At 31.8% G+C, this 25,619-nt stretch overlaps 1 protein-coding gene across 2 annotated transcripts in view; it reads left to right on the top strand.

Moving 5' to 3' along the window:
• GLRA3 (glycine receptor alpha 3) overlaps nt 1–25,619 on the top strand; it is a 235,304-nt gene that overhangs the window by 103,240 nt on the left and 106,445 nt on the right. For both annotated transcript variants that reach the window (XM_074273156.1, XM_074273155.1), the window contains exons 2-3: nt 2,855–2,982; nt 12,024–12,091. In XM_074273156.1, the coding sequence (XP_074129257.1) occupies nt 2,855–2,982; nt 12,024–12,091 (196 nt within the window). The remainder of the gene's footprint in view (nt 1–2,854; nt 2,983–12,023; nt 12,092–25,619) is intronic.

The following is a 25,619-nucleotide window of genomic DNA, read 5'->3' as shown; positions in this document are numbered from 1 at the left end:
GTCACTTGAACTGTCATTAGGTATATGATTAAACTTCAAACTTGAGCTGAATCAACATTGCAATATGATAGTCAAATAAGCTATTGGATTTTTATGTCTACAAATAGGAGCCAGAATGTGGCAGGTAGGAGTGTCTCTGTGGTCTCTTTAGATCAGGTCTCAAACTTGCTCCTTTTCATGTCACATTTTTAGAAAGACAGTGACAAGCCAAACCAGATCGAGAGAAAGGCAATCAGATAAGGAGATGAGAAATGATTTCAAATAAGGAAAGGAGGAAGGAACTAAGGATGCTTGTTATGGAAAAAAAAATAGAAGATGTAGGATTCAAATTACATATGTCTTTAAGTATGCAAAGTTCTGGCATAGAGAAACAGAGTTAGAATAATGCTGTTTGGCTCCAGAAGATAAATTAGAATTAAGGGTTAAAAGGGAGGTAGATTTTTGCTCATTCTTAAGAAGATCCACCAATTGGAATGGTCTGAAAATTGAATGAGTTCTTTGCTACCAGAGATGTTCAAGTGTCAAGTGTGTGGCTATTTATTCAAAATGATGTACAAGAAATGCATGTTGGGGCAAAGATTTGAAGTGTACATCTCTAAGTTCCCTTTCAATTTTTGGGTTCTTTGATTTTCTGAAGAATGAGAGACCATTCTACAATATAATATTAAAGAAAAGTCAGGAAGAGAGAGTTTGATTTAGGAAGGATTTAGCTCAGGACAACCTATTTTGGGAGGTGCTTTTGTGGAGATTATCTGGGCCAGATGAAATGATACATAGGGGGAATGTTGGTTTAACAAAGTCCAAGATTCTGACATAGGAGAATATTGTTACCTTCTGCTAGCCTCTCCACCTTCAATTATGATTCTTTTTTTATTTTAATAGTATTTTACTTTTCCAAATACATGCAAAGATAGTTTTCAATATTCACCTTTGCAAAACCTTGTATTATGATTTATTTTTGACAAGATAAAAGAATGCTATTTGTACTTTGCAGTATCTTTTCCACATTAGGGTTTCAAAAGGAAAGATTAGAGGTCTAAAAAAATAGCCTGTAATCCAGGGTGCTGACAAAGTTATTATAATACCAGCTGATTTGGAAAAAAAAAAGTGTACATCCAGAGTCTGTGAAAATATAAATCACAGTGACTCCTTGTTGTGACCAAATTGGTTAAGAAAGTAACTAATATATGCACAGATGATGAATGACTGAAAAAATGGTTGACCTGAGTACTAAAATAGTTCATCTATTTTGGTGGTTAACTAGCTAGATAATGATTAACACAGATATTGTACTTGGTGCTAATTCAGATCATGAGACTGTGTGGAAGGGTGTTTATTTTGTTTTACTTTAGAGGCAATGCATAAGCCACTATCCCAAGGAAACATTACATGACAAATATTTATTACCATGCCTGTTGGTATGTATCACATGAGTATAATGTCACAAATTTGTAATATTATCTTTAAGGTTTCTTCCAATTCTAAACACTTTAATTGTCACTTATTGAAGAAAAAAATTATTATATTTTTGGGGGAATACTTATATAGTAGTAGTAATATTTTAATAGTGTTGACTACATTGGTCAAAGAGCAACAGTGGCTAGTGGGTAGAGAGATAATATATTAGCTTGCAATTGAAATCTGGATTTCTGCTAGGATCTAAGGAACTGGTGATTGGGATCTTGATTCAGAGTAAGAGAATGGTGCTTATAGGATATAGTCAATTGTAATGTTAAAAAAAGATGGAAGCCATGGATCCATGCATTTAACATAGTAGTAGTCAATGAGTATTGTTGATTGATAAGTGGAAAAACACTGTAGCTAAAGATAATGATGAGTGCTTGATTAGTCTGATTAGAAACTTACTATTGCTCAAATAGAAGATTAGAAAGAGGCTGAGGTAGAAGGCATATGTTCCAAGGATCTTGTTTGGCAAAATTGTATGAAACAAGAAAAATATCTATATTAACAAGAAATTTGGATGACTATTCCCTGAATTCCCTGATATCATGTTATCTAGTTGCACGAACTACATTTCTTTTCCTTCTTGACATTAATTTCTGAATTTGATTAATTCATGCTGTCATTTTCTGACAAAAGAACTAAAGTTTGATAAATATAGGCAAATATATGACTAACTTGGGAAGTATTTTGCCTTGAAAAACTTTAATTCTATGTGCATTGAGAGGAAGTAAGGTTACATCTGAGAGAACTTCACACAAAACTTATTTTTTTTTTTTTAAAGAAGAAAAAGTTACACTTTGCATAAATGAACTATTTAAATCACGTATTTCATTGAGCTGAATTTTTATGGTTTCTTTGTTCTGGATAATATGCTACATTTTTTTGATTATTTAATAATTATTATGTAAAGAAACCAGGGTTGGGAAATGGGACAGGGGAGTATTCGTTTTTGAAAGTCTGATGTTTTGATGAGTTTTGCTCTGTCCTCAGAAGTGAAATTTATCTTTTTTGACATATGCATGCCACTAATTCCAAAGTTTGGGTATAATTTAGTTCAGCATTTCCCAAAATACATTAAATGCAATAGGAATACAGGTTTCATTAATGAAATGGTGATCATTTTTCTTCTAAATTGTTATCTAGTTCTATATTTCAAATGGGGCATTGCACAATTTGAGAAGGCATGACTTCAAAATGAAGCCTGAACTTATAAGCCTATTAGTTTGGCTTAATGAAAATCCTACTACCAGTGAATATGAAGGTTTCTTTCACTGGTCTAGAGATATTTTCATTTCTGAAGGAATTTGAATAACCTTATTGGTTCCTAAATTGCATGTGCAACTACTGTTGCCAATTTCATGAAATATGGATCTTGTCTTTTTCTTTATAGTTTGGTTGCCACAAAGGAGACAGACAGTGCAAGATCACGTAGCACACCCATGTCACCATCTGATTTTCTGGATAAACTAATGGGCAGGACATCAGGCTATGATGCAAGAATCAGACCCAATTTTAAAGGTAATTTTTCTGCCTACTGTGGAGCTAATTTGGCATATTTCTACAAAGTAATGCTTTTGAGGGGCTTTTTACCCCTCAAAAAAAAAGAGATAAATGTAAAAGGGGAAAGGTATCTGAGCTCAATTTAAAAGTCTGAGGAAATACTCTTTTAGGTGTGTAGGAAATGTACATCTCTGAAAATCTGTCCATTAACATTTACTTATTCCTTTTCTAGAGTGTCTGTACCACTCATTTTGATGTTTGATCATAGGAAAATAGATATATAGTCAGAAAATTATCTCAGAGGGAATATAGCCAAATCTTTTCATTTTATAAATGAATAAATTTAGGCACAAGAAATTAAATAATTTAAAAGTTCACAAACCAATTAAGTAGGGAATTTGGAATCATATAGTGTCTGATATCACAGCTAGAAAGCTCAGTAGACAAAACATTGGTATTGTCACTTGTCACTGGACCTGAGTTAAAATTTAGCTTCATACATTTACTGGCTATGCAACCTTGGCTAAGTAACTTAATCTCTATTTGCCTCAATTTGCTCATGCATAAAAAAAAATAAGCTGCAGAAGGAAATGGTGCTCTACTATGGTTATTTTTGTCAATAAAATCCTAAGTATGGTCATCAAGAGTTGGACATGATTGAAACAACACAAAGTAAATGGAGATTGTGATAGCACTTCTTAAGATTGTTGTAAGTATCACATGAAAGAAGCACTTAAAAATTGATTAGCACAGTGCCTGACACAGAGTGGGCACTTAAGAAGTGCTTATTTTTTTCCCTCCCTTTCTCCTAAAAATCTATCTTCTATTCCTACTTGGACTGACAGTTCTTTGAGGATAGAGTTCATATCTGATAGAGCTCTTATTCCTTACCCCATGAATCATTGTATGTTGTGCATAAACAGGTTCTCAGTAAATACCTGCTGGTAAAATAGATAAATAAAAATCATAGATGAATAAGGGACATCTTATTTCACTTGTCAAATCTTTTTCTAGAATTTCTTTCATGAAAGAAGTATGGAGGTTTTGCAACTAGATAAGATATATTTCCAAATATGGTTAACTTTTAAATTGTGGGTGGTACTGCTCCGGTTCATTTTGTCTCTGTCATTGGTTACTTAATTGCATATTAAGGTTCACAGTGAGAGGAAATAATCCTGCATCCATCAGGGCCTTGGACAAATTCCCCTTTTGGATAGGCATCTCTAAGTTTTCATCTCTAAACTTAAGGCTTAACAATTCATGTTAAGAATAAATTTGGAATTTAACATGGAAAAAATGGAATGGTAACATCTGCTCAGACCATAAGACAGAAAATTGCAGATGTGAAGTGAAAAGTAGACTCATTATGGTGCTTCTATAATTGGGAAAACCAGGGACATCATTTGTACTCATTACAAAGTAAAATGGAAAAGGAATTTTTTATACTTTTCTGTTAAAAAAATTATTTAAAAATGCAGTTGTATTTGAATTCTTCCTAATCAATTGCTTTGAGAGATTTTCCAAGAAAAATTCTGATAGGAATTTCAATTAAATTATTGCCCAAATATTTCTTGGACAAATTGTTTTGATTTTACTATTGTTAACCAGCAAATGGTGTTTTATGGCATTTAAACTTTTGTATTTATCAGAATTTTAGAACCACTCCCCTGAATAGATCCCTAAATTGTCTGGTAAAAAATAATAATAATGTCTCCAGTTATGAGGGTTTTTAATCTAAAGAAAAAAGTGGTATATGCTAGAGCAGGGGATTTATTTTGACCCCAAATATCCCTGTACTTCAATCCCTGGAGGATTCATGATTATATAATATCAGTCAAATACCCTTCATGCCTTTTAAAAATATCTTTATGAATTTCTATGGTTCATCACTTTGCCTCCAGCCTTCTGGGTATGAGCCTTTTTGAATTTAACTAGTTTATTCTTTGGGCAACCACTGTGGTTAAGTCCTTCAGAGTCTTGTATCCAAGTCTGTTGTTCCATCTGTTATAATACATGGTAGAGGTTATCTGATCTAAACTTTCAAATACTACAAGAATCCCTTCTTATATTATTATTGATAGATCATCTAGATTCTTCTTGAATCTGTTCCACAGTGAGAACTATTTTACCATATAGGACAAGCTAGTTCAGCATTAGACAATTGTAATTGTCAGAAAAGTTCTTCCTTACGACAAGTCAAAATAAGCCGCCTTTTAATTTGCAGGCCTTAGTTCTTTGTAAAGGAAGAGAATTATTCTTTTTCTTCCATGATGTCTTCATGATCTTCCAAATATCTGAAGAGACCACAGCTTTCCTAGTTAATGTCATCTATTTTTATGCTTCTTTTGTTTTCAGTTCCTTCAATTATTCCTTATACAAGAATTTTAAAACATTTTTCTGTGATGAATGCCTTCATTTTTCCAGTTATTTGACCATATGCCCATAAATGTGTCCAACTAGCCTTTTATAAATTTTACAATTTTTAAGGTTTCATTACTTCAACCTGATCAGTAAGGCTAAAACTAGGCAAATTTATCAAGTAAACATATTGTTCTTTTTATATATTTGCAAAACAATTTTAGTATCCTTTAATTTTTATTCTCAAAGTACCTTGTTCCCCTATTATGCCTCTTGTCTATCACAATATGCTTTTGGACAGGGTTTTATAATAGGCACCACCACCCCCTCACCATCACAAAAAAGAATTAAAAATTTTTATCTTCTCCTAAGTATTTGACTAATCTTTCTGATAAATTAATTCAAACTTGCTCAACCACTTCTAGGTGATTTTCATGTTTTAATAGTGGCAAGAAAATAATAATGAGATTTAGATGTCACTGACAAAAATGTTGTCTATTCAATCTATGTTATAGTCCAAATGGTAAGCTATAATTTAGTTCAACATTTCCATATATGAGATGCAATTGGGAATAAAGTTTTCATGAAAAAATGTTGCTTAGAATAATTTTCCTTCTAAAATATAAAAAATGAAACGACATAGACCAACTGTACTTATTACAGAGGGCAACTTACTTTGCATAAAAACTCATTGGTTTTCTTTCATTTAGGAAATATCCTATGATTCTAGATTCCTTAATCCAAAATGTAGAGGTTTCATCAACATATTCTGATCCCCCAAATTTTCCATAACCCAAAGTATTTTGGAAAAAGCAAATTTAGTGCAGTGGACTAGGCAAGAGTTTTTAACTTTAGAAGGGAAAAAAAATAGACACAGCACCCTCTGATGGTCATCATAAGTAACTACCATGTTTTGTCAGACAAAAGTAGAGAACTAGCTCATTGGGTCATAAATTTAGAGCTCAAATCTAGTCAAATCCCTACTTTTAAGAGATGAGGAAAATTGGGCTTAGAAAAATGAAGTGACATGCCCAGAACCACATAAGTGGTAAATGGCAGATCAGTGAGTACATTTCAAAAATATACATGATTTTTTAGTACTTTCACCCATTTACATTCTGTTATTAAGTATTCCAAAATGATACATATACTAAATGCATACAGTGCCCCTCATAATTATGGATTGCTATGGTTCTATCATGAAATAGGTAAGTTGGTAGTGTCTACATTGTGTATAGTATTCTCACAATTCAGAATAAGAGGATCAGATTTTGGCTCCTACTTTATGGTTTCTCCTTATGTTTTTACCTTTTCTAGAAGGGGGTCAATAATTATTTTACTTCATAACTCACAAGATTTTCACGAAGTCATATAAATTTCATGATTATGTGAGTATTTGCTGCAGTCATCTCACACCTCTTAAAACTAGTTCCATTTAACCATGAAAATGTTCATCTTTCCTAGAATTGGCAGGAAATAGGGGAAAAGAGCAGGGGAAAAACATGGTATAAGAGAGGAACATTTAGTTTTCCCGAAGAAAAAAATACCCTTATCATGTAACATATGCCATCATTTTTGTAGGATTGATTGCAAATATCTATGCTTGCCATTATTCTTGCTATTACTCCAGAGGCCATTAATATTAATTAATGTTAATTAGTAAATATTAACTTATATGATTAATTATATCTAGTTATGACTAACCACATGTCTGTTCAACTGAGACAAATATTGAACACAGTTGTCAGGATTTCTTTGGCCAGAACTCTACTGCAAGCTTGATAGACTATGGCAATCAGAAAGAATTGTCAGTAAAAAAGTATACTGTGGCAACCAAAATAACCTAAGCCAATATTAAGCTACATAGTGTTGACAATAAGAAAGGTTGTCATTTTGCCATTTTTAGCATTAGAGAGACAATATGTGAAACATTGAATTAATTTCTGAGTGTGACATTCTAAGAGAAGATTGTTAAACTGAAATGTTTCTGGAGCAGGGTACATAGGACAGAATGAGGAGTACAAACAATTATAAGTAAAAAATATCTGAAGGAGCATGGGAGAAAGAGGATTTATTAGAGATATAATGACTACCTTTAAATACCTGAAGGGCTTATCTTATGGGTGAAGAAAGGATTCTGCTTCTGCTTAAACTTAAAAAAGCAGAAAAAAACACAGATGAAGAAAAATTATTAGGCAGAAGATTTGTATTAGGGATGATAAAGGCTTTCCTTACAATTAAATTTGAAGTGTTTTATAAGGGAACATGTTACTTGTCACCTCAGTTGTGAGGTTTTGTTTTTTGTTTGTTTTGGTTTGTTTTTTTGTTTTTGGTTTTTGGTTTTTGGTTTTTTGGAAAATGATGAGTTTCTATTTAGGCATATTAGATGGGATGAAACTCTTGAATAATGAGGTAATATATTTATTTGATTCATTTGTCCACCCGTGTATTTGCTTGACTCCCAAAGGGTTAAAATGCGTGGAGATTAAACCACTTTGGGTTTGGCATGGGATGGATCTATGGGAACAAAGTTTGAAGAATGCCCCATTTTTTTATTTCCTATGAATTTCTTCTACAAATAATTGGAGGAATAGAAAAGGATACCCCTTATTTCACTGATCCTGTTCCAAATTTAATTGAATATCAAGTAGGGAATATTGGGCCTTGGTACTCCAAAGATTCTTAATCTTCCATGAAAAAAAAAACTGCCAACTGCCTGTATTCACGTATTTACCATCCTAATCTAGCCTTAGCCTTCTCTTCCAGATTATTGGATCTCAAAATCCGTTAACTTGATTCATCCTGGATCCAGCACTACAGGGTAAATTTCAGTCTCTTTTAAACTGTGTCTTGGTGAGATCTTGGCTCCTGCTTATGATCACTGTAGGTATTGGTTTAGGTAACTATAGGTGAGGGCTGCATCTTAATGGATGTACTTCCTGAAATCTTGTTTGAAACTATATTATATTTAGATATTTTGCTAATAGCAATAATTAATGATTAGTTGTATAAAGGTCATATATATGGGAATACCTATCCCCTCATTAGTTTTACATATCTATTTGAATATATACAAGTATATGAATGTATGCACATGTAAGTGTGTATATAAAACTGGGCACTTCTGCCTGTTCTCAGTTTTTCTGAAATTCAGTTTTTTTTTCCCTGAATTCAGGTCACCAATAACCAAATATGCAGTTTATATGTGCTAGCCTTGATGTCCCAAATGTATAAAATGCTGTCAAATAGCATAGCATCAAAAGCCCTTAGGCTACCATGCCTTCATTTCAGTTCAATCATTGAAAAATGTTTGCCATTTTCTCTAGCTTTTATTTGCATCTACTTGATTCAATGTTGAAAATCCTAGCCCTATTCAAAAATCCAAGACTTTTGGTTGGCTAAAGAATGCAAAGCTTTCTTCATGGTAACTGCTGTCTGCTATCTCCATGTCTCCAGTGCATTATTCCTGAAGTGATTACTTCAAAATGTTTCATTCTTATATCTTTTTAGCTCTACCAGTTCAACCTGCTTTGTAGCAACTGCAAGAGAGAAAAGATATTTATCTGCACAAAAGAGCATGAAGTCCTGTGACTGTTCTCCCCCTTAATTTCTCTGTGTGACTGCCTTTCTTCTTTTTTTGTTTTTGCCATCTGAAGCTATAGCTTATTCTAAATCTGCATATGGAATTTATATTTCTTTATTTTAAAACAGTGTGTTTAAGCTTCCTTTTGGTCTGTACACCTTGTTCTCTGACACAAGATGTCCACTTACAGGGCACATCACAACTTTTTTCCACTGATCTTGACATTTCTAAACATACTTAAGGTGAACACAATAGAGATACTAAAAAAATGTCTCTTTACAAAGACATTCCTTACGTTGAATCCTAGGATCAGGCAACTTCATTCCTCTGTTCTCCATCACTAAGTTTCTCAAACTATACTTGCTTTCTAAGGCTATTCCTTGTCCTCAGATTGGTATTGCTCTTTATACAAACCTCAGAATCTTGAGTTGCCACATCTGAACTTTCTTTAAAAACCTGTACAGTATCGTGTTTTCTTTGCTAATTCTCTCATTCAGGCCATAATAATTTTTCTTTGCAGATATAAATGCAGTAAATTATGTCAATTTGTTCTTTCTCTTTTCTTTTTACATTTTTGGTCTTTCATTCTGTATCCCCATTTCTCTTATTGCTGCCTTACTACCTTATTCCTAGCTAATACTTTCATATTAATCTCTTTCTTTTTCCCAATAGCACAAAAGAACACCTTCCAATTTTTCCTAACTGTGTCACCATGCCATTCTATGCTTATCAGTTATGCCAAGGACATATTTTTCAGCTTTGTCTTCTCATTATGATGATTATCATTTTAGAGCCTTCACTCTTAAATGTTAATTCTGAATTCTCCCAACCTGATTAAACCATGTTGTTCCTAAATCTGTATACAAATCTATTCAACAAACATTTGTTAAGAGCCTACAATGTGAGCCTGTTTTGCTATGGATACAGTGATAAAAATAAAAATGTTCCTATACTCAAGGGTCTTAAATTCTACTGAGGAAAAAATGTTTAGATCATAAGGAAATAAGGTTGTGTGTGTGTGGAGGAGTGTGATTAATACAAAATGATTTCAGGGGGAACCCTGACAATTGCAGATATTAAGGAAGGTATCTTATTTGAAGGCTTACTTGAGACGATTCTGAAAAAGAACTAAGGATTCCAAGATTCAGAGGTGAGGAGTGAGAGAATTCTAAATATGAGGGAAAATCATTGCAATGCTCAGAATGCCATTTCTTGGGAACATGTAATAAGACAGTTTGCAGGAGCATGGAATGTGTATGGGAGATTGAAATGAAATCAGTCTTGGAAAGAGACAAAGGAGAATTAAATTGATAAATAGAGGGTAGAAATAGTTATTAAACTCTTATTATATTTATATAGAATATAAATATCTAAGGGTGTTTATTCTAAGGAGGGAAGACTATAGAGAGAGATAGTTATATAAAAAGGGTGTCTGGAAAGGGGGATGGAAGTATATTCACAGCAGTGTCACAGAGTGCAATTGAATGGTTCATAATAGAGAAGTGGGGTGGAGGCTTCTGAGCAGAATAAGTGAAGATTCCCTTATCAACATTGGTCACAATTAGTCACAGATAGAAAATGGCATCATACTATATTGGGATTTTTCACATGGACTATTTTAAATGCAACAATTTGATTGCTTTCAATAAATCAGATCATTTCATTTGGAAATGCAATTATTGATAAGGAGATGCAGCTCAGTGAAGATGCTAAATATTTAGCTACAAAAGAGGAGCCTTTTTGTGGCTCCTGGTTAATCCAAATTTGACACACCAGGATAGAAGCTGCCTTTGTATTACATACTAGATACTATAACCAACTTCTTCAACTCTGATCTCATTTTTCTATCTGTGACTAATTGTGACCATACTGAACCCCTAAATCATGAATGCAATGTTTTAGTAACCTATAATTTTCCCAGAATTATTCTTTACCACTTTATATCTATTTTGAGTTAAAATAGATTCATGGAAGAGCAGTTAAACAAGTGTACCTGGAAATATGCTATGTCCTAGACATAGAAAACAAAAAATGAAACAATTCCAAACCCATCAAAAAGGTTGCATTGTAATGGAGAGACAAGTAAACAAAAAATATGCAAATGCAGTATAAATATAAAATTGAAAAATATGTATTTAGATAGTGTATATTCATATATATATACATATATATACACATATATATGTGTGTATATACACACACACACACACATATATATATATACATATATATATATATATATATATATATATATATATATATATATATATACATATATATATATAATAGATAAGGTAGTTTGGAAAGGAGGAGTACTAATAACATTGTAGAATGAGAAATACATTTTTTGAACATGAATAATATGGGAATTTGTTACTTTATTATACATCTTCTTTAGAAAAGTTTTGTTTTCCTTTTCTTTGGGGAGGGAAAACGAGGAAAAAAACTACTTATTCACTGAAAAAAATAAAATTTACTTTGAAAATGTTCATTTCAAATACTTATATTAGTACATTGTGATTAATATTAATAAATATTTAACTAATTAACATATGAATGAGAGTTGTGATTTAGATAAGTAAGGGAACTCCATATACCAGAGAAATAGCAAAACCTCTGAAGTTCACAGAGGGTTTTACATATTTATGAAGTGCTTTCTTCACAACTACTACTTTTGAAAGAAAGCTACCAATATTATGGTTCCCATTGTAAAGATAAGGAAACCATGCTTCAGGAAGGTCATAAGAGTATGTAATTCAAAGTTCCTCAATCAAGTATCAATTTGACCCCAGGTCTTCTGATTGTGTTGTTATCATTTAGTCATAAACTCTTTGAGACCACATTTGAGGTTTTCTTGGCAAAAATTTTAGAGTGATTTTTCTTTTTTATCCCCAGCTCATATTACAAATAAGGGAGGAACTGATAGTATTAAGTGACTTGTCCAGGGTGACACAGCTAATATGTGTTTGATGCCATATTTGAACTAAGATGTTCTCTACTCTAGGCTTGGCACTGTATTCACTACACTGGTTCCTTTCTATTATTAAGTCCAGAGTTTTTTCCTCTACAAACTTTTGCCCACCATTGGTTTTTACTTTTTTTTTTTTTTTTTTTTCAGGCCCTCCAGTTAATGTCACATGCAACATATTCATAAATAGCTTCGGATCCATTGCAGAGACAACCATGGTAAGCTATTTGACATTATAAAATGTTTCAACTCCAAATTTGGAGTCATTTAAATAAGAAGCTGTCTATTAAAGATGTATGTGTACTCTGCATATACATTAAATTTTTAATGACTGGTACAGTTAAATCATAATAAATGAATGTTTATTCAAGCTATTTTAAAGAATTATTACAAATACAATAAAAACTGGTCTTTTATGTATATAATTTTATAATCTAATGTTTAATATGCCAGAAAAATACCAAAAGTCTTGATATGAAAATTAGTGGCATTGCTTATTGATTCAAATCAATTCATGGCCCCCTTTTTAATGGATTAATTTAAGTAACTAGTAATTCATTTTAGTTTTTATTTCTGTTAAAGTTTTGTTTACTTATCTATTATAATGTGTATAGGATTTGAATGCTACTCTTTGAACTGATAAGAAATTAGCATTACATCTTAATATTACCAATTAAGGCATATATTTTAAGTTGTTTGTGGTTTCTATGTTATAATATAAATGAGGAAGCTAAGATTTAGATTTGATATGTTTTTTGAAGAAGTATTAAATATTATACACCCCAACTTCATATGAATTAATCTTTATACTTTATTTAAAAGATTATATTGTATCTGTTGTTCTCTGGGAATCTCGAAGCATTCTTTGGCTAAAAACAACATAATGACCTGAAATGCAGAAATTGAAAATTTCCAAAATTGTACCAGAGTTAATGCTTTGTGTATAAATTGTAAAGGAAAAATGTTCTTTAAACAAATTGTCATAAACTAGCTCAAATGTAATAAAAATTATAAAATATATTAAATTTCAAAATTTAAAACCATTCCTATATTAAAATAAAATAAAATTCCATTCAAATTTATAATGTCAGAAAAATAAATCACAGAGAATGATTATATCCCAGAAGAAGATATATGTATTTCAAATTCAGTAATTTAATATAGAATCCTAATGAGTATAGTATATAACTTTTCTTTCTTTAGATATTTACTTTTCTTTATAACCAAAACTTTGTCTACCTTGTGTACTATGACTATTCTTGCTTAAAAGATGAATTCTGAAAATAACCTTCAGTAGCTACATGGTTGCAATTGCTACTTAGAACTTTCTGTTTGTCTTAAGACATTGCAAAAAATAATCTTTTGTGCTCCTGCCCAAAACTCAACAAAAGAATAAAGAACTTCCAGAAGGCTGAAATAGTAACTAGTAGTATTGTCCATCATAGATAATGAGGACTCTTATTGACTCATATATTTAACTCTCCCCCCAAAAAATGATGTTGACATACTGAGACATTCACAATGTGTTGACTTGTTTTCTGTAGGATAAAGAGCAGGTCTTTGCCAAGATGACTGAACAGATTTACAAATATAAATTTGGGCCATAAGGTTATCTAGTTTTTTTTTTCTCCTTTGTGAAGAAAACTAGTTCATTTACATATTGAATCTATACTCATGGTTTCACTGTCATTATTTCTTAGCTAAAGGAGTTTTATTTAATTTTTGTAAACAAAAACAGCAAGACAGGGATATAACAAGATATTGGAGATAATGTTTGATGATAGTGATGATTGTAAACATGAAAAAATCCATTGAATGAGCAATAGATTACTGCTATTATTTTTCACCAGAGTTACATGTCTAGCATATAGCTTGGGTGAGAGATAGAGGGATGATATTCAATTATCATTTTTTTCTTTTTTTTTCTTTTTGTTTTATTTAGAATTTTTTTCCACAGTATATATGCATGAGTAATTTTTTTATAATATTATCCCTTGTATTCATTTTTCCAAATTATCCCTCCCTCCCTCTACTCCCTCCCCTTGATGACAGGCAATGCCATACATTTTACATATGTTACAATATAACCTAGATACAATATATGTGTGTAAATACCATTTTCTTGTTGCACATTAAGTATTAGATTCCGAAGGTATAAGTAACCAGGGTAGATACACAGTAGTGCTAACAATTTACATTCACTTCCCAGTGTTCCTTCTCTGGGTGTAGTTATTTCTGTCCATCATTGATCAACTGGAAGTGAGTTGGATCTTCTTCATGTTGAAGATATCCACTTCCATCAGAATACATCTTCATACAACATTGAAGTGTACAGAGATCTTCTGGTTCTATTCATTTCACTCAGCATCAGTTGAACTATCATTTTTTCTTGTACTTCTTGAAAACCATTATATTTGATTGATATAAATGCAATTGAATATACTGGAAAAAAGCATGAGGGAATTCAATATAAGTTTTCAGTCATTCTCAAATAAGTTTCCAAACTCGAACTTTATTTTCCAGCTCTTTGCTAGCATGGAGTGCTGTTGTAGATATTTCTTTGACAATACATTCAATCTGTATTTTTTGCTTCTGACTTTTCTTGGAACATGCACACACACACACACACACACACACACACACACACACACACACACACACATGCTGTAATCAATGAATCATTAGGACAAGAATACAAATAAATACCTGAATCACTTCTTGCATAATTACAAATTGATGTCCAGAATAAGGTCAATTCAATTCCACCAACAGGTGGTAGTAGTAATGTATCTGTATTAGCATACCCCTCCAACATTGTTCTCATTTACTATCATATTCAACATTCAAAGATAAATCAGAGGTAGGTACGGGGGAAAGAGATGTGGCTTTAGAGTCAAGAGGACTTGAATTGAAATCCAGCCCTAATACTAACTGTATGGCCCTGAGAAAGTTGCTTATCTCTGTCAGTCTCAATTTCATCATCCATAAAATGGAAATAATAACAGCAGCTGTTGCCCATGGTTGTTGTGAATATATTCTTATTTGCTATTATTATTATTATCCTAGCTATTATTTTATGGGATATGAAGAAAAACCTTGAAGTTGTTTTATTTTTTCAAAATATTAATGCATTGGAATTAATCATATTTTGTAATTATTCTGAAAATGTTGAAAAATGTTTTGAAAATGTCACATTATTCAATCACATATCAATGCAAAATGAGTGTTGGTATAAATTTATGTCAGTTTCTAATGTATTCTCCATATCAGGCTTTTATGATTGAAATTTAATACATATATTTCCCACATTGTATTTTCTTTTATCTTTTTTTCATTTATTTCATTTGTATAAAATATTTTCTTTAATTTTATGTAAAAAATAACATATTTATTTTTTAATGTCCTCTAACCCTTATGAGGTTAAAAATTCTCTCCCTAGTTTGTAGATCAACATATTTATAAAAGTCCATGATAAAATTAATGGAAACAAAACTTCAAGACCCATTGAATTTTTTTTTTAATCCTCCAAATATATGTATTATAGTCTATTGGAAATGCTCAGATTTTATAGCTGTCCTGGAATTCTTCTGACTGAATTTTAGTATAGCTTCAAAAAAAGGGGAGAGATGAATTTTATTTGTAAAAACAAGTGGTAAAAGTCTCTGCTCTTTGTGTTGTCTTGACAAACAAAAGGGTTTTTTTTCCTCTTTGTATAAATGGTTAAGTAGTTAATTGTCATTTTTTATAATCTGTTCTTGCTGTTCTTCCAGTATCAAAATATCTGCACTATACTTCAGATAAATTAATTACAACCTCCCTAGTTTCCAAAAACTTCTAAAGGTTTTTTTCCCCTCCACTTTGTGATTAATATGGTTCTATTACAGCAGGAATTTGTCAGCTTTTGGTGTTATTTTTCAATTTTAGATTGCATTTTCCTTTGTGCTATCTAATGATTGATACTTGATACTCTCACCTTTCTTATACTAATATATGTGACAGAATTCCTAACAGTTATTGAAATGTGTTTTTAAAGCTGTAAGTTTTTATCAATTTTTTCAAAACTATAGCTATTTTTTAAACCTATGGAGTAAAAAAAAAGGAGACAATGGAATACATATGTATAGCACAAAATCTAACCGTCGTTTATCAGGGAACTAAAATTGGAGAAGCCAGGACTAGCTGGTCAGTTTAATGTTTTGAGTCAGCCTAATGTTAATGACACATAACCATCACTGCCACAAAATTAAACTATAATAAAATCACTTGTCATAAATATTCCTGATAGTGCCAGAGCAAAGACCTTTGGGTGTCCCCACATAACACCAAAAATACAGTATTCAAACCGTGAAATAGTGACTAGTATTAGGCAGTTAATAGCAAAAGTAAAAAAAAAAAAAAAAACCTTGGGTTAGTGAGTTGGTGATTAAGTATTTGTTTTAATGTAAGAATTGCCTTTTGATAGATTCTATAAATATTTCTTTTTCCGTTCAGCACCTCACACTCATCTTATCCTTCTAACTTGAACTTATATCTTTCTTTCCTTTTCTTTTCTTCCTTCCCCTTCCTTCCTTCCTTCCTTCCTTCCTTCCTTCCTTCCTTCCTTCCTTCCTTCCTTCCTTCCTGAATGCTTAAAACAATTAAGATGTTTCATTTTAAAAGAGAATGGTATATAACATCACTTGTAACAATTCACAAAGATCTTTGTTTCCAGTAACTTTGTTTAAAAGAAAATATTAATTTCTCTTTTAGGAATAGTTTGCATCCTCATTCTGCCCAACACAATCAATTTTCCTATTAAATTTAACAACTGACCAAATATGCTAAGCCACCTCTTGTGGTCTGGGTTTCTCTGATGTGTAATACGTCTAATTGAATCTATTCTCATTTGAAGTTATTCTTTGTAGTCTTCATTCAAAGTCTATCCAGTTTATTTTTAGCAGAAGGCAAAATAATATGCAAATAAAGTTTTGTTCACAATCCATTCTTGGCAACAGATTCTTTCAATATTTGAATCATTTTTCTATAACATAAGCTCAACTTTCTTTTACTGCCAAAACTATACCTTTTTCAATGTTTATATAATTTACTTAATATAGAATCAGCCATTTGTTCAGTTAAAGACTGATCTGCTGTTCTTGTCATATTGCCATTGAGGATTTTTTCCAGAAATGGTGTAAACATATTTCTATATTCCATATTTCCTTAATAAGTGATCCATATGTTATTGTCCTTAAGCATAATTTTCAAGATCTTTATCTAAGTTAAGGAATACTGAATAATAACATATTTGAAAGTCTAAATAGTAATTGAGGATCTAAGCATATTGGGAATAATCGATTAAAACATTATTTTATTGGACCTTTCATTTCATTGATCTTTTATTCTTTCCATTTATTTATATCTCAAGGAATACATACTTTCATCTTTTGGGATTCTTGTTCAAATTATTTCAGAAATTCTCCACAAAGAACCCATTTAAGACCCTTGAGATTTCTTGAACTACATTCCTTTCTGATCATGAAATTTCCTCAATGGGTTCCCTTATTTTGCTTTATGATGAAATATCCTAATTAGAAACATGTTGCAACTTATTTATACTCTTCATATTTATTGCCTTTTATATCATCACCAAAATTAATTACTGAAGATACTTCAAAGTTTATTTCCATAGAATGTCACCAAAGCATTTCTATTGAAAAGATTAGTCTTTACACCAGAATATAAGCCTAATATTACAAAAGGTACAATCCATTACTTTCTTTACTCCTATTTAATTTGGAAAGTAACTTGTTATATATCTGCAGTACATATTCAATGTGTTTAATGATATATTGTCTATCCAGTACAATCTGGATAATACCCAGTTTAATATATTTTTTCTTGTAAGCATTGTTAATCATTTCTGTTTTAAATGTAAACTTCCTAAAAATTGAAGCAGTTTCATTTTTTGAATTGGGTCTCCAGCACAGTACCAAGAACAGTATTTAATAAATGTTTATTGATTGATCTATTAAGTAATAATGTATCTCATCGAGAGAGGTCATATAGCATAGTACGGCTTGATGAAATTTACACATTATCTATCAAAAGGAATATCAGTAGATCTCAGTATCTGTTCCTGTTTTATTCTCCCCTGCAAAGACCAAAGTATCTTCCAGAAGATTCATAACAATGTTGAACATATTTGACAAGCATACAGTTTTGCTTCATATTAATAATTTGAAAGTCTTTGAACAGTTTTCTTTGCAGTTGTATTTATCAAAGAATCAGGTATGGTTTGAAAATTGGAATGAGAAACTTTTCCTTGCTGAAATTGCCTTCAAATCATAATAATGATTAGAGTCAAATACTAAGTCAAATACTTTTCACTCCCAAAAAAAGAAAATTGATTGTTTTTCAATGTATTTGAGAGGGATATATGTATTATATCACATTAGGGCCCTTTTGCTCTCTTGAGGGGAAATAATTTTATATAAGTATAAAAATTATCAAGAAAAATATGTCATAAAAGTTTTCTATAATTTAGGATGAGAAGGAATCAAAAAAATTATCTATTATCTTGTTCTGAGCAATATATCAATTATCCTAGACCACAGGTTCTTTTTTTTTTTTTAAAGGGGTGGGTACAAGTTTATTACTGCTCATAACCTTGATTTAAATAAGATATAAGGGAAGAAAAAACTCAAAGCATAAAATTAATACCCAACTAACAAACATAATGGCTGCCGTAACAATAAATATACTATAACAAACCGCATAAACATACATCATCACCAGTATAGGGAAGTACCAACATCTGAATTCCTTAGCTGGGAGAATCCATGGTGACAACTAGTCAGAGTCTTGAATACAAAACATTGCTAAGGGAACTGTACAGTACTTCCTAGCTGAATTTTCAAAGTCCCTTTCCACTATTTGGTTTTTATAGACTGAGAACAAAGAAGTCACTATTCTAATTATTCTTATTTGATATATGACTCTTAAGGTGAAGTAGCCTCCTAGGTATAGGATGCTCCAACACAAGAAGCCCACCAAGGATAATATTTGTTCATTTTTTAGAAGGATTATGTTTACTCAAGGAACTGCAGTAAAGGACAGACCTGCAATAAAGGATATTCACTAATCATTGCACCAAAAGAGTGACCTCCCAACTTCTTTGTGCTTTCCTAGCATTCCATCAGATAACTGCAAGCACATGCTCATGTTCTCAACAACAACAACAACAAAAAAAAAAAAGAAAGTTTCATAAAAGGCATAGCCAAGACACTTAAGATTCTTTACTTACTATGGTTCCTTACAATTTAGTCTTAGAGTCAGACTTATATGTAGATTAGAAGAGAGGTTCTTAATAGGTTTTGTGTCATGGATCCCTTTACAGAATAATCTTTTGAAATGCATAAAATAGAATTCATGGAATTTCAAATGAACCAATTATTTTGAAATAAAGAGATGTGTTTTCCCACAAAAATTTATGGACCCCCCAAATATAAAAATGGACCCCAGGTTTAGAAGTCCTATCTTAGAGAAAACATTTATTAAAAACAAATAAAATATATAAAAATCCCCTTCTTAGAAAAAATGCATGCCTTTATGATACTATATTCCTACATTCCTTTCATTTTTTTTTTTTGGCAGAGGCAATATAATATAGAGAAAATGAGAGAAAAATTGAGGCATAAATACCATTGTTTAAATCTTGTCTTTTTCAATTATTAATTTCACTAGTCCAGTCATCTTCCTAATCCATTAAATAGATGTAGTACCTCCCATACAAAGCTCTTATAAAGATCAAACAAGATAATTACAACCCTGTATAAGTAGCAAGTATTATTATTACTATTACTATTGTTGCTATTAGGATAGAAATAGAGAATTCTTCAACTACTCATTTTATGCTTCACTGTTATGAGTCATAATTTTTATCCTAACCTACTTTTCTCAGTTTCAAATAAAATGTTTCTTCCTTTAGACTTTTCTTATAGACTTTTTCTTATTTTTCTTTCCTCCTTTTGTCTTTCTATTGTCATCAACAATTTTCCCCTCTGAAACATGCCCACCCTCAATGTATCAACTATATGAACAAGCCTAAAGTATAGCATTCTTCTTTAAGATCCTTCCAGTAGTTTATGTTTACACTAAAAGACATCTTTTTTAAATGGCATGTATAAATTATTCCAGATTATAGAACTTTTATCTTGTATGCTCGGTATTCTCTAACATAGCTCTTGCAACTTATCTTTCTCCCAGAATGATCTTTGGTACTAAAAGCAGATAAAAACCAGGCTTGTGCACAAGCACACCAAAAACTTCATCTTGTGATGAAATTTATATACTCTACATATTTTGTTTCATGATCAACCCTGGCAATTCTAATCCTGGATCATTTAATTAACTCTGAATTAGACCCCTACATTAAATGAAGTCATAGTTAACCTAGGATAATCTTGTTCAGTTAGGGCTTTTTACACTCAAAAAAAAAAAAAAAGATTCAAAGGTGATTAGAACTGGAATTTATTTTAAGCCCTTCAACTTTGTAGTTGAAGTAACTGAAGATTCAGAAGACAAAATTATTTTTCCAAGGTCACACATATAGAACTGGAATCCTAGTCTACTGGGATACACCTCAGGTATTTATGGTAACATAAAAATCACATGCTTTGACTCTACATTGATGTAAAAATAGATGTATGAGATGCCCATAGACTGTTTCTATAAAAAGTGCTTCAGAAATTAAAGTCACCTATAGTCATATAAAAATGGCTCTAAATCATTTTTAATTAGAGAAAGGCAAATTAAAACAACTCTAAAGTACCAATTCACACTTCTCAGATTGGCTAAAGTTACAGAAAAAGAAAATGATAAATATTGGAGAAGATGTGAAGAAAATTGAAACAATGCATTGGACTATCATGTCAAACATGCATTTTTGGTGGTTATAAAATGATCCAACCACTCTGGAGAGCAATTTGTAACTGTGCTCAAAACTATGCATGCCCTTTGAATTAGCAATATATCTATATCCCAAAAAAAAACATTAAAAAGAGAGAGAGAATATACCGTATAAAATTATTTATACTAGTTCTTTCTGTGGTCAAAAAGAATAGGAAATTGAGGTAATATCAATCAACTGGAGAATGGCTGAACAAGCTCTAGTATTTGAATGTAATGGGATAGTATATTGTTCTATAAGAAATGATAAGCAGGTGGTTTTCAGAAAAACAAACTGATGTTCAATGAAGTGAGCAGACAAGGAGAACATTGTACACAATGCAAATATACAATGCAAAATGATCAATTATAGATTTACCTCTTCTTGGCAATGCAATGATCCAAGACATTTCCAAGGAACTTTTGATGAAAAATGTAATCTACATCCAAAGAAAGAACTATGGAGTCTGAATGCATATCTCACAGCTTAGTTTCCACTTTTGTTGTTGTTGGGTTTTTTTTAATGTTGTTTTTTTCTTTTGTTCTGAGCTTTTTACAACATGACTGAAATGAAAATAAATATGTTTAACATGATTGTTTATATATCTCTAAAAAATAAGAAAAAGGCACAGACTGAAGACTCAGAAAAAGAAAATGCTTTAGGATCAGTAACTTAGACATTCTTTAACATAGTTCGTAAATCTTTTTGAGAATCATTTAGACTAATGGAGGTTCATTTTTTACCATTTTTAAAAATATAAAGAGTAATTAGTCCAAGAATCAAATGAGTCTCATAATAATAACTACTTGAAACTATGTGCTTTTGTATCTAATAACATGGTTCCTGTTACACAGTAATAGTTAATAAATCTTATTAATTACTTGATTATTTGATCCTGTGATACCTTTGCTCAGAAAGCTGTAGTGAGTCCTCATTGTCACTTCTCTTTTTGACATTTTATTTAGCCCCAACTATCTTTCCAGGCTAATTCACTTTACACCCTCATTTATTCTGTGTACTAATGGTTTGAATCTAACCAAACAGACCTGCCTACTATTCCCCAAATATGACATGCTGTGCCTTTGATTAAACTCTTCCCAATGCCTCTAATATCTTCCTAGGTCTGCCTCTTAGAAATCTTCAACTCCTTTAATAAGTCTTGTCTGACTCATCTAGCTGTGTCAATAACTCCATTTTTTTATGGTGGGAGGGAGGAAGAGAGGGAGGAGAGGAGAAACATGGAATTAAATGTTTATGTTGTCTTCACCTGTTCTATCTCCATGATGGAATATTTGCTCCTTGATGTCAAGGTCTGTATTCCTTTTTTTGTTTTTACATACTCATCACCTACAACAGTGCCAATGATAAGCACCTAATAAAGATATTAGAATTTATTTTCAGCAACCTGCACTAAATATGATATATTCTCTGAATGTTTAGCGCTCTCTCTCTCTCTCTCTCTCTCTCTCTCTCTCTCTCTCTCTCTCTCTCTCTCTCTCTTAAATTGAGTTCTTTAAGGAACCACATGCATTCCTTCATATTTCCATCAAGCCAGTGATTGTGATGCCATACTCCTCCATTTGTAGGTACAACTGGTGCTCAAAGTGACCAATGATGATGTAAGATATTAACCTACTTTTCAGGGAGATCTGAAAACATCCTACCAGTTTTTTGAGAGTTAGACCCATTTCTGTAGGGCAAAAAAAAATCTATATTTTAATTTTTCTTTTTCCTCTAAAGTATTAAATAAAAACCAAGACCATGTCTAAACTTTTAATTTTGAGTCAAGTTAGATGTCCTATGTTCTATTTGCCATTGATTTAGAGTATGATGAGGGCATATGGCAGAACAAATAGAGAGCTCAAAATCAGAATGACCTGAATTAATATGGAACATTTCTGATTATATGACCCTAGGCAGATCACTTAATATCTTAATGCTCTAAACTAACTTTCTAAAAATATAAATTAAAGAACAAGTGCTCATCTGCATTGGTAAAAAAAAAAAGAGTTTTCTCCTGCATAGTTTCTTTTATCAATAAAACCACATGTATAGTTCCTATCCTTTAGAGTTCTACAACAGGAATGCTGTTTCCAGAGCAGGATGAGGACTAGATTCACTTTTTGAACAAATATTTAAGAAGTTACTGCTGCATTCGGTTATAAAGAAGATGCAAAAAAAGTATGGTACTTCTAGGATTTTGCAATCTTATTGAGGAGATAAGACCTATAAACAATAAGTCATTCAACAAGAATTTATTAAATATCAACTATGTATAAAAAACCAAGAATACAAATTTGACTATAATTGCATATGACAAAAACTAATAAAGTGCTAGGAGAGTTGAAATGGCAAAAAAATTATGTCTTGCTAGGAGTTTTGGAGCAAATGTTATAAAGTAACTGTCATTGGAGCTGGAACTTGAAGGGCAACATTTCAGCATTCAGGAAAGAGGGAGAAAATATTTCATTCCCTGAGAAAGAGCATAATGAATAGTCCAATTTACTTAGACTGCATCAAAGGAGAAAACTCATGACTGAGTTTGGAAGGATGGAAACGTCTTGAAAACAGCCACCTGTGCTCCTTTTCTTTGGATATTCCTATGCGGCTTTTTGGTTTGACTAGGTGGTTTGAGAATTGAAGTTTGGGAGAGTTTTGGAAGTGGGAAATGAGGAACACTGAAATATTATGTTGTCTTGAGAGCAAGACTTAAACTATAAACATCTCCTCAGCTGCTGATCTCTCCTCTGCTTATCTAATCAAGACAAAAGAAATTTTAGTGGCTGCAGTGAGACCATCAAGTAAAAATGACAGGAAAATGATTTCTAGGAAATGAGATTCTATAATCCTACTTAACATACTTAGGCTTGAAGTTATTTCTGTTTGGGTCTTCCATCTTACTTCTACCATAACCTTCCTATTCACAGTTAATACAAAAATGTCTCTCTCTTAGAAAGCAGCCAGTATTCATAAATCATTTTGAGTATCTGAGAAGTACCCTAGAATAGCTGACAGAGTAACATAAAGAAATCCTGAATTTTAGACCTTCCTGTAGCATATATTGATTGTATATCCTTAAACAGATTATTTAATCTCGTTGCCCTCAGTTTCTTTAGAAAATAAATTGCAAAGTAATCATTTATCTGTTTTAAGAGTTTCCCCACTGGGAGCCCCCTAAATAATGAAATTATGAATCCAGATTACTCCCTTCCCCACAAAAAAGTTTAAAACCACGTCCTAGTCTATAAGGCAGGAGTTCTCAGCTGTTTTATGCTATGGATCATTTGAAAATCTAGTACATAAACAAATTCTCAGAATAATATTGTTAAAAGAATGACATTGGATAAATAAAGGATAACTAAGGAAATAAATGATGTTAAAATGTAAGTATAAAAATAAATTCATAAATTTCAGATTAAGAATTGTTCTAGAAAGAATAATAATAATAAATAACATCTCTGCCCTGATGAGCTTATCATCAACTACAAGAATGGAATCAGGGAAAGTTCCATGAAGGATCATTTGAGCTGGACTGATCACTAAAAGACCTCAAACTCATTCTTTTGTTAAAATGATTGCCATGTGGACAGATACTGAAGAAACACCATATTTCAAGATTTTGTTAAGAGGTAAGTCTTCTAAGATGGAATTGCCTACCCTGAAGAGCTAAAGGACCCTGAAGGAGAGGAGAGCAGCAAAAACAAAGAAAGTGTATTCTCTAAAATGATTGGCATTAGTCATAACTTGTTACTCAGTCATGGATTTAGCATGTCAATTAGTATTAATTATTCAGCAATCAATTAAAAGTATGGCATGTCTCTCTTCAGCTGTTATGCTATGCCTTTGGCAGATTAATGAGGAACAGTTAACAAGGAAGGCTGACAGTCTTGGTGAATTCATTGGGGCTGCTACAACATTTTTCACGGAGCGTCTATTAGTTCACTTTCTCCTTGTTTCTGAGGTGCATCACAGACAAAGTCAAACACATAAGAGCAATATCCCAAGGGCCCTTGCAAAGAAATAGAGGCTCACAAGTAAATTAAATAGCCTCTGTAGCTGAGAGACTATATATATAAAGACAAAACATCCTTTCTTCACCACTGAAAATGCCTATGGATTCTGCAAGTTTAGTGCTTTGGGAACTCATCTGGAAAAAAATAGGGAAGAAGCAATTTTCTCTTCAATTGGGCTTACACAGCCACAGGCATCTTTATGATTTGAACAAAACCAATAACAAATCTCACTGTTTCCTTAATTTAGGAAGAAGTGGAAGTAAGAACCTATATGATTCCTGCCAAATGAACAGAGCATTTTGGTTCATGGTCAAGACTTTCTGTCTTTTTGTGCCATATATACCTGATGCTAAAATAGTAATAAAGAGTTTTAATTTGTGTGGCCCAAAATATTTCTTATAAAATTCATAAAATATCTCCCTCTTAAATCATGTTTTATTCATTTTTTATATTGGGCTAGATCTGTGATTTATTAGTATGGAATCTGTATACAAATTATTTCCATCAATGTATATTGGTAACACACCTATAACTTATGCATCTTAGAGAGATACCCAGAGTGCTGAAAGTTTATATAATTTGCCCATGGTCAGAAATAAGATTTGAACCTAGATATTCCTAACTTAAAAGTCTATTTTCTAACCACTATGCTATTTCAATATTTTAATCATCAAATTAATTGTTAAGTCTAATTTCCTGAATCTTAAGCTAAAGTTTAATGATAGCCACAATTTTTCAACATAAAGATGAGACAGAATATTTTTTATTGACTTTGCATCATTATTCAGTTGTTATTCAGTTCTT

The sequence above is a fragment of the Sminthopsis crassicaudata genome, chromosome 6 (assembly GCF_048593235.1).
Source record: "Sminthopsis crassicaudata isolate SCR6 chromosome 6, ASM4859323v1, whole genome shotgun sequence".
Lineage (NCBI taxonomy): Eukaryota > Metazoa > Chordata > Mammalia > Dasyuromorphia > Dasyuridae > Sminthopsis > Sminthopsis crassicaudata.
The sequence above is the reverse complement of the archived record's forward strand: the minus strand, read 5'-3'. Positions and strand labels throughout refer to the sequence as shown.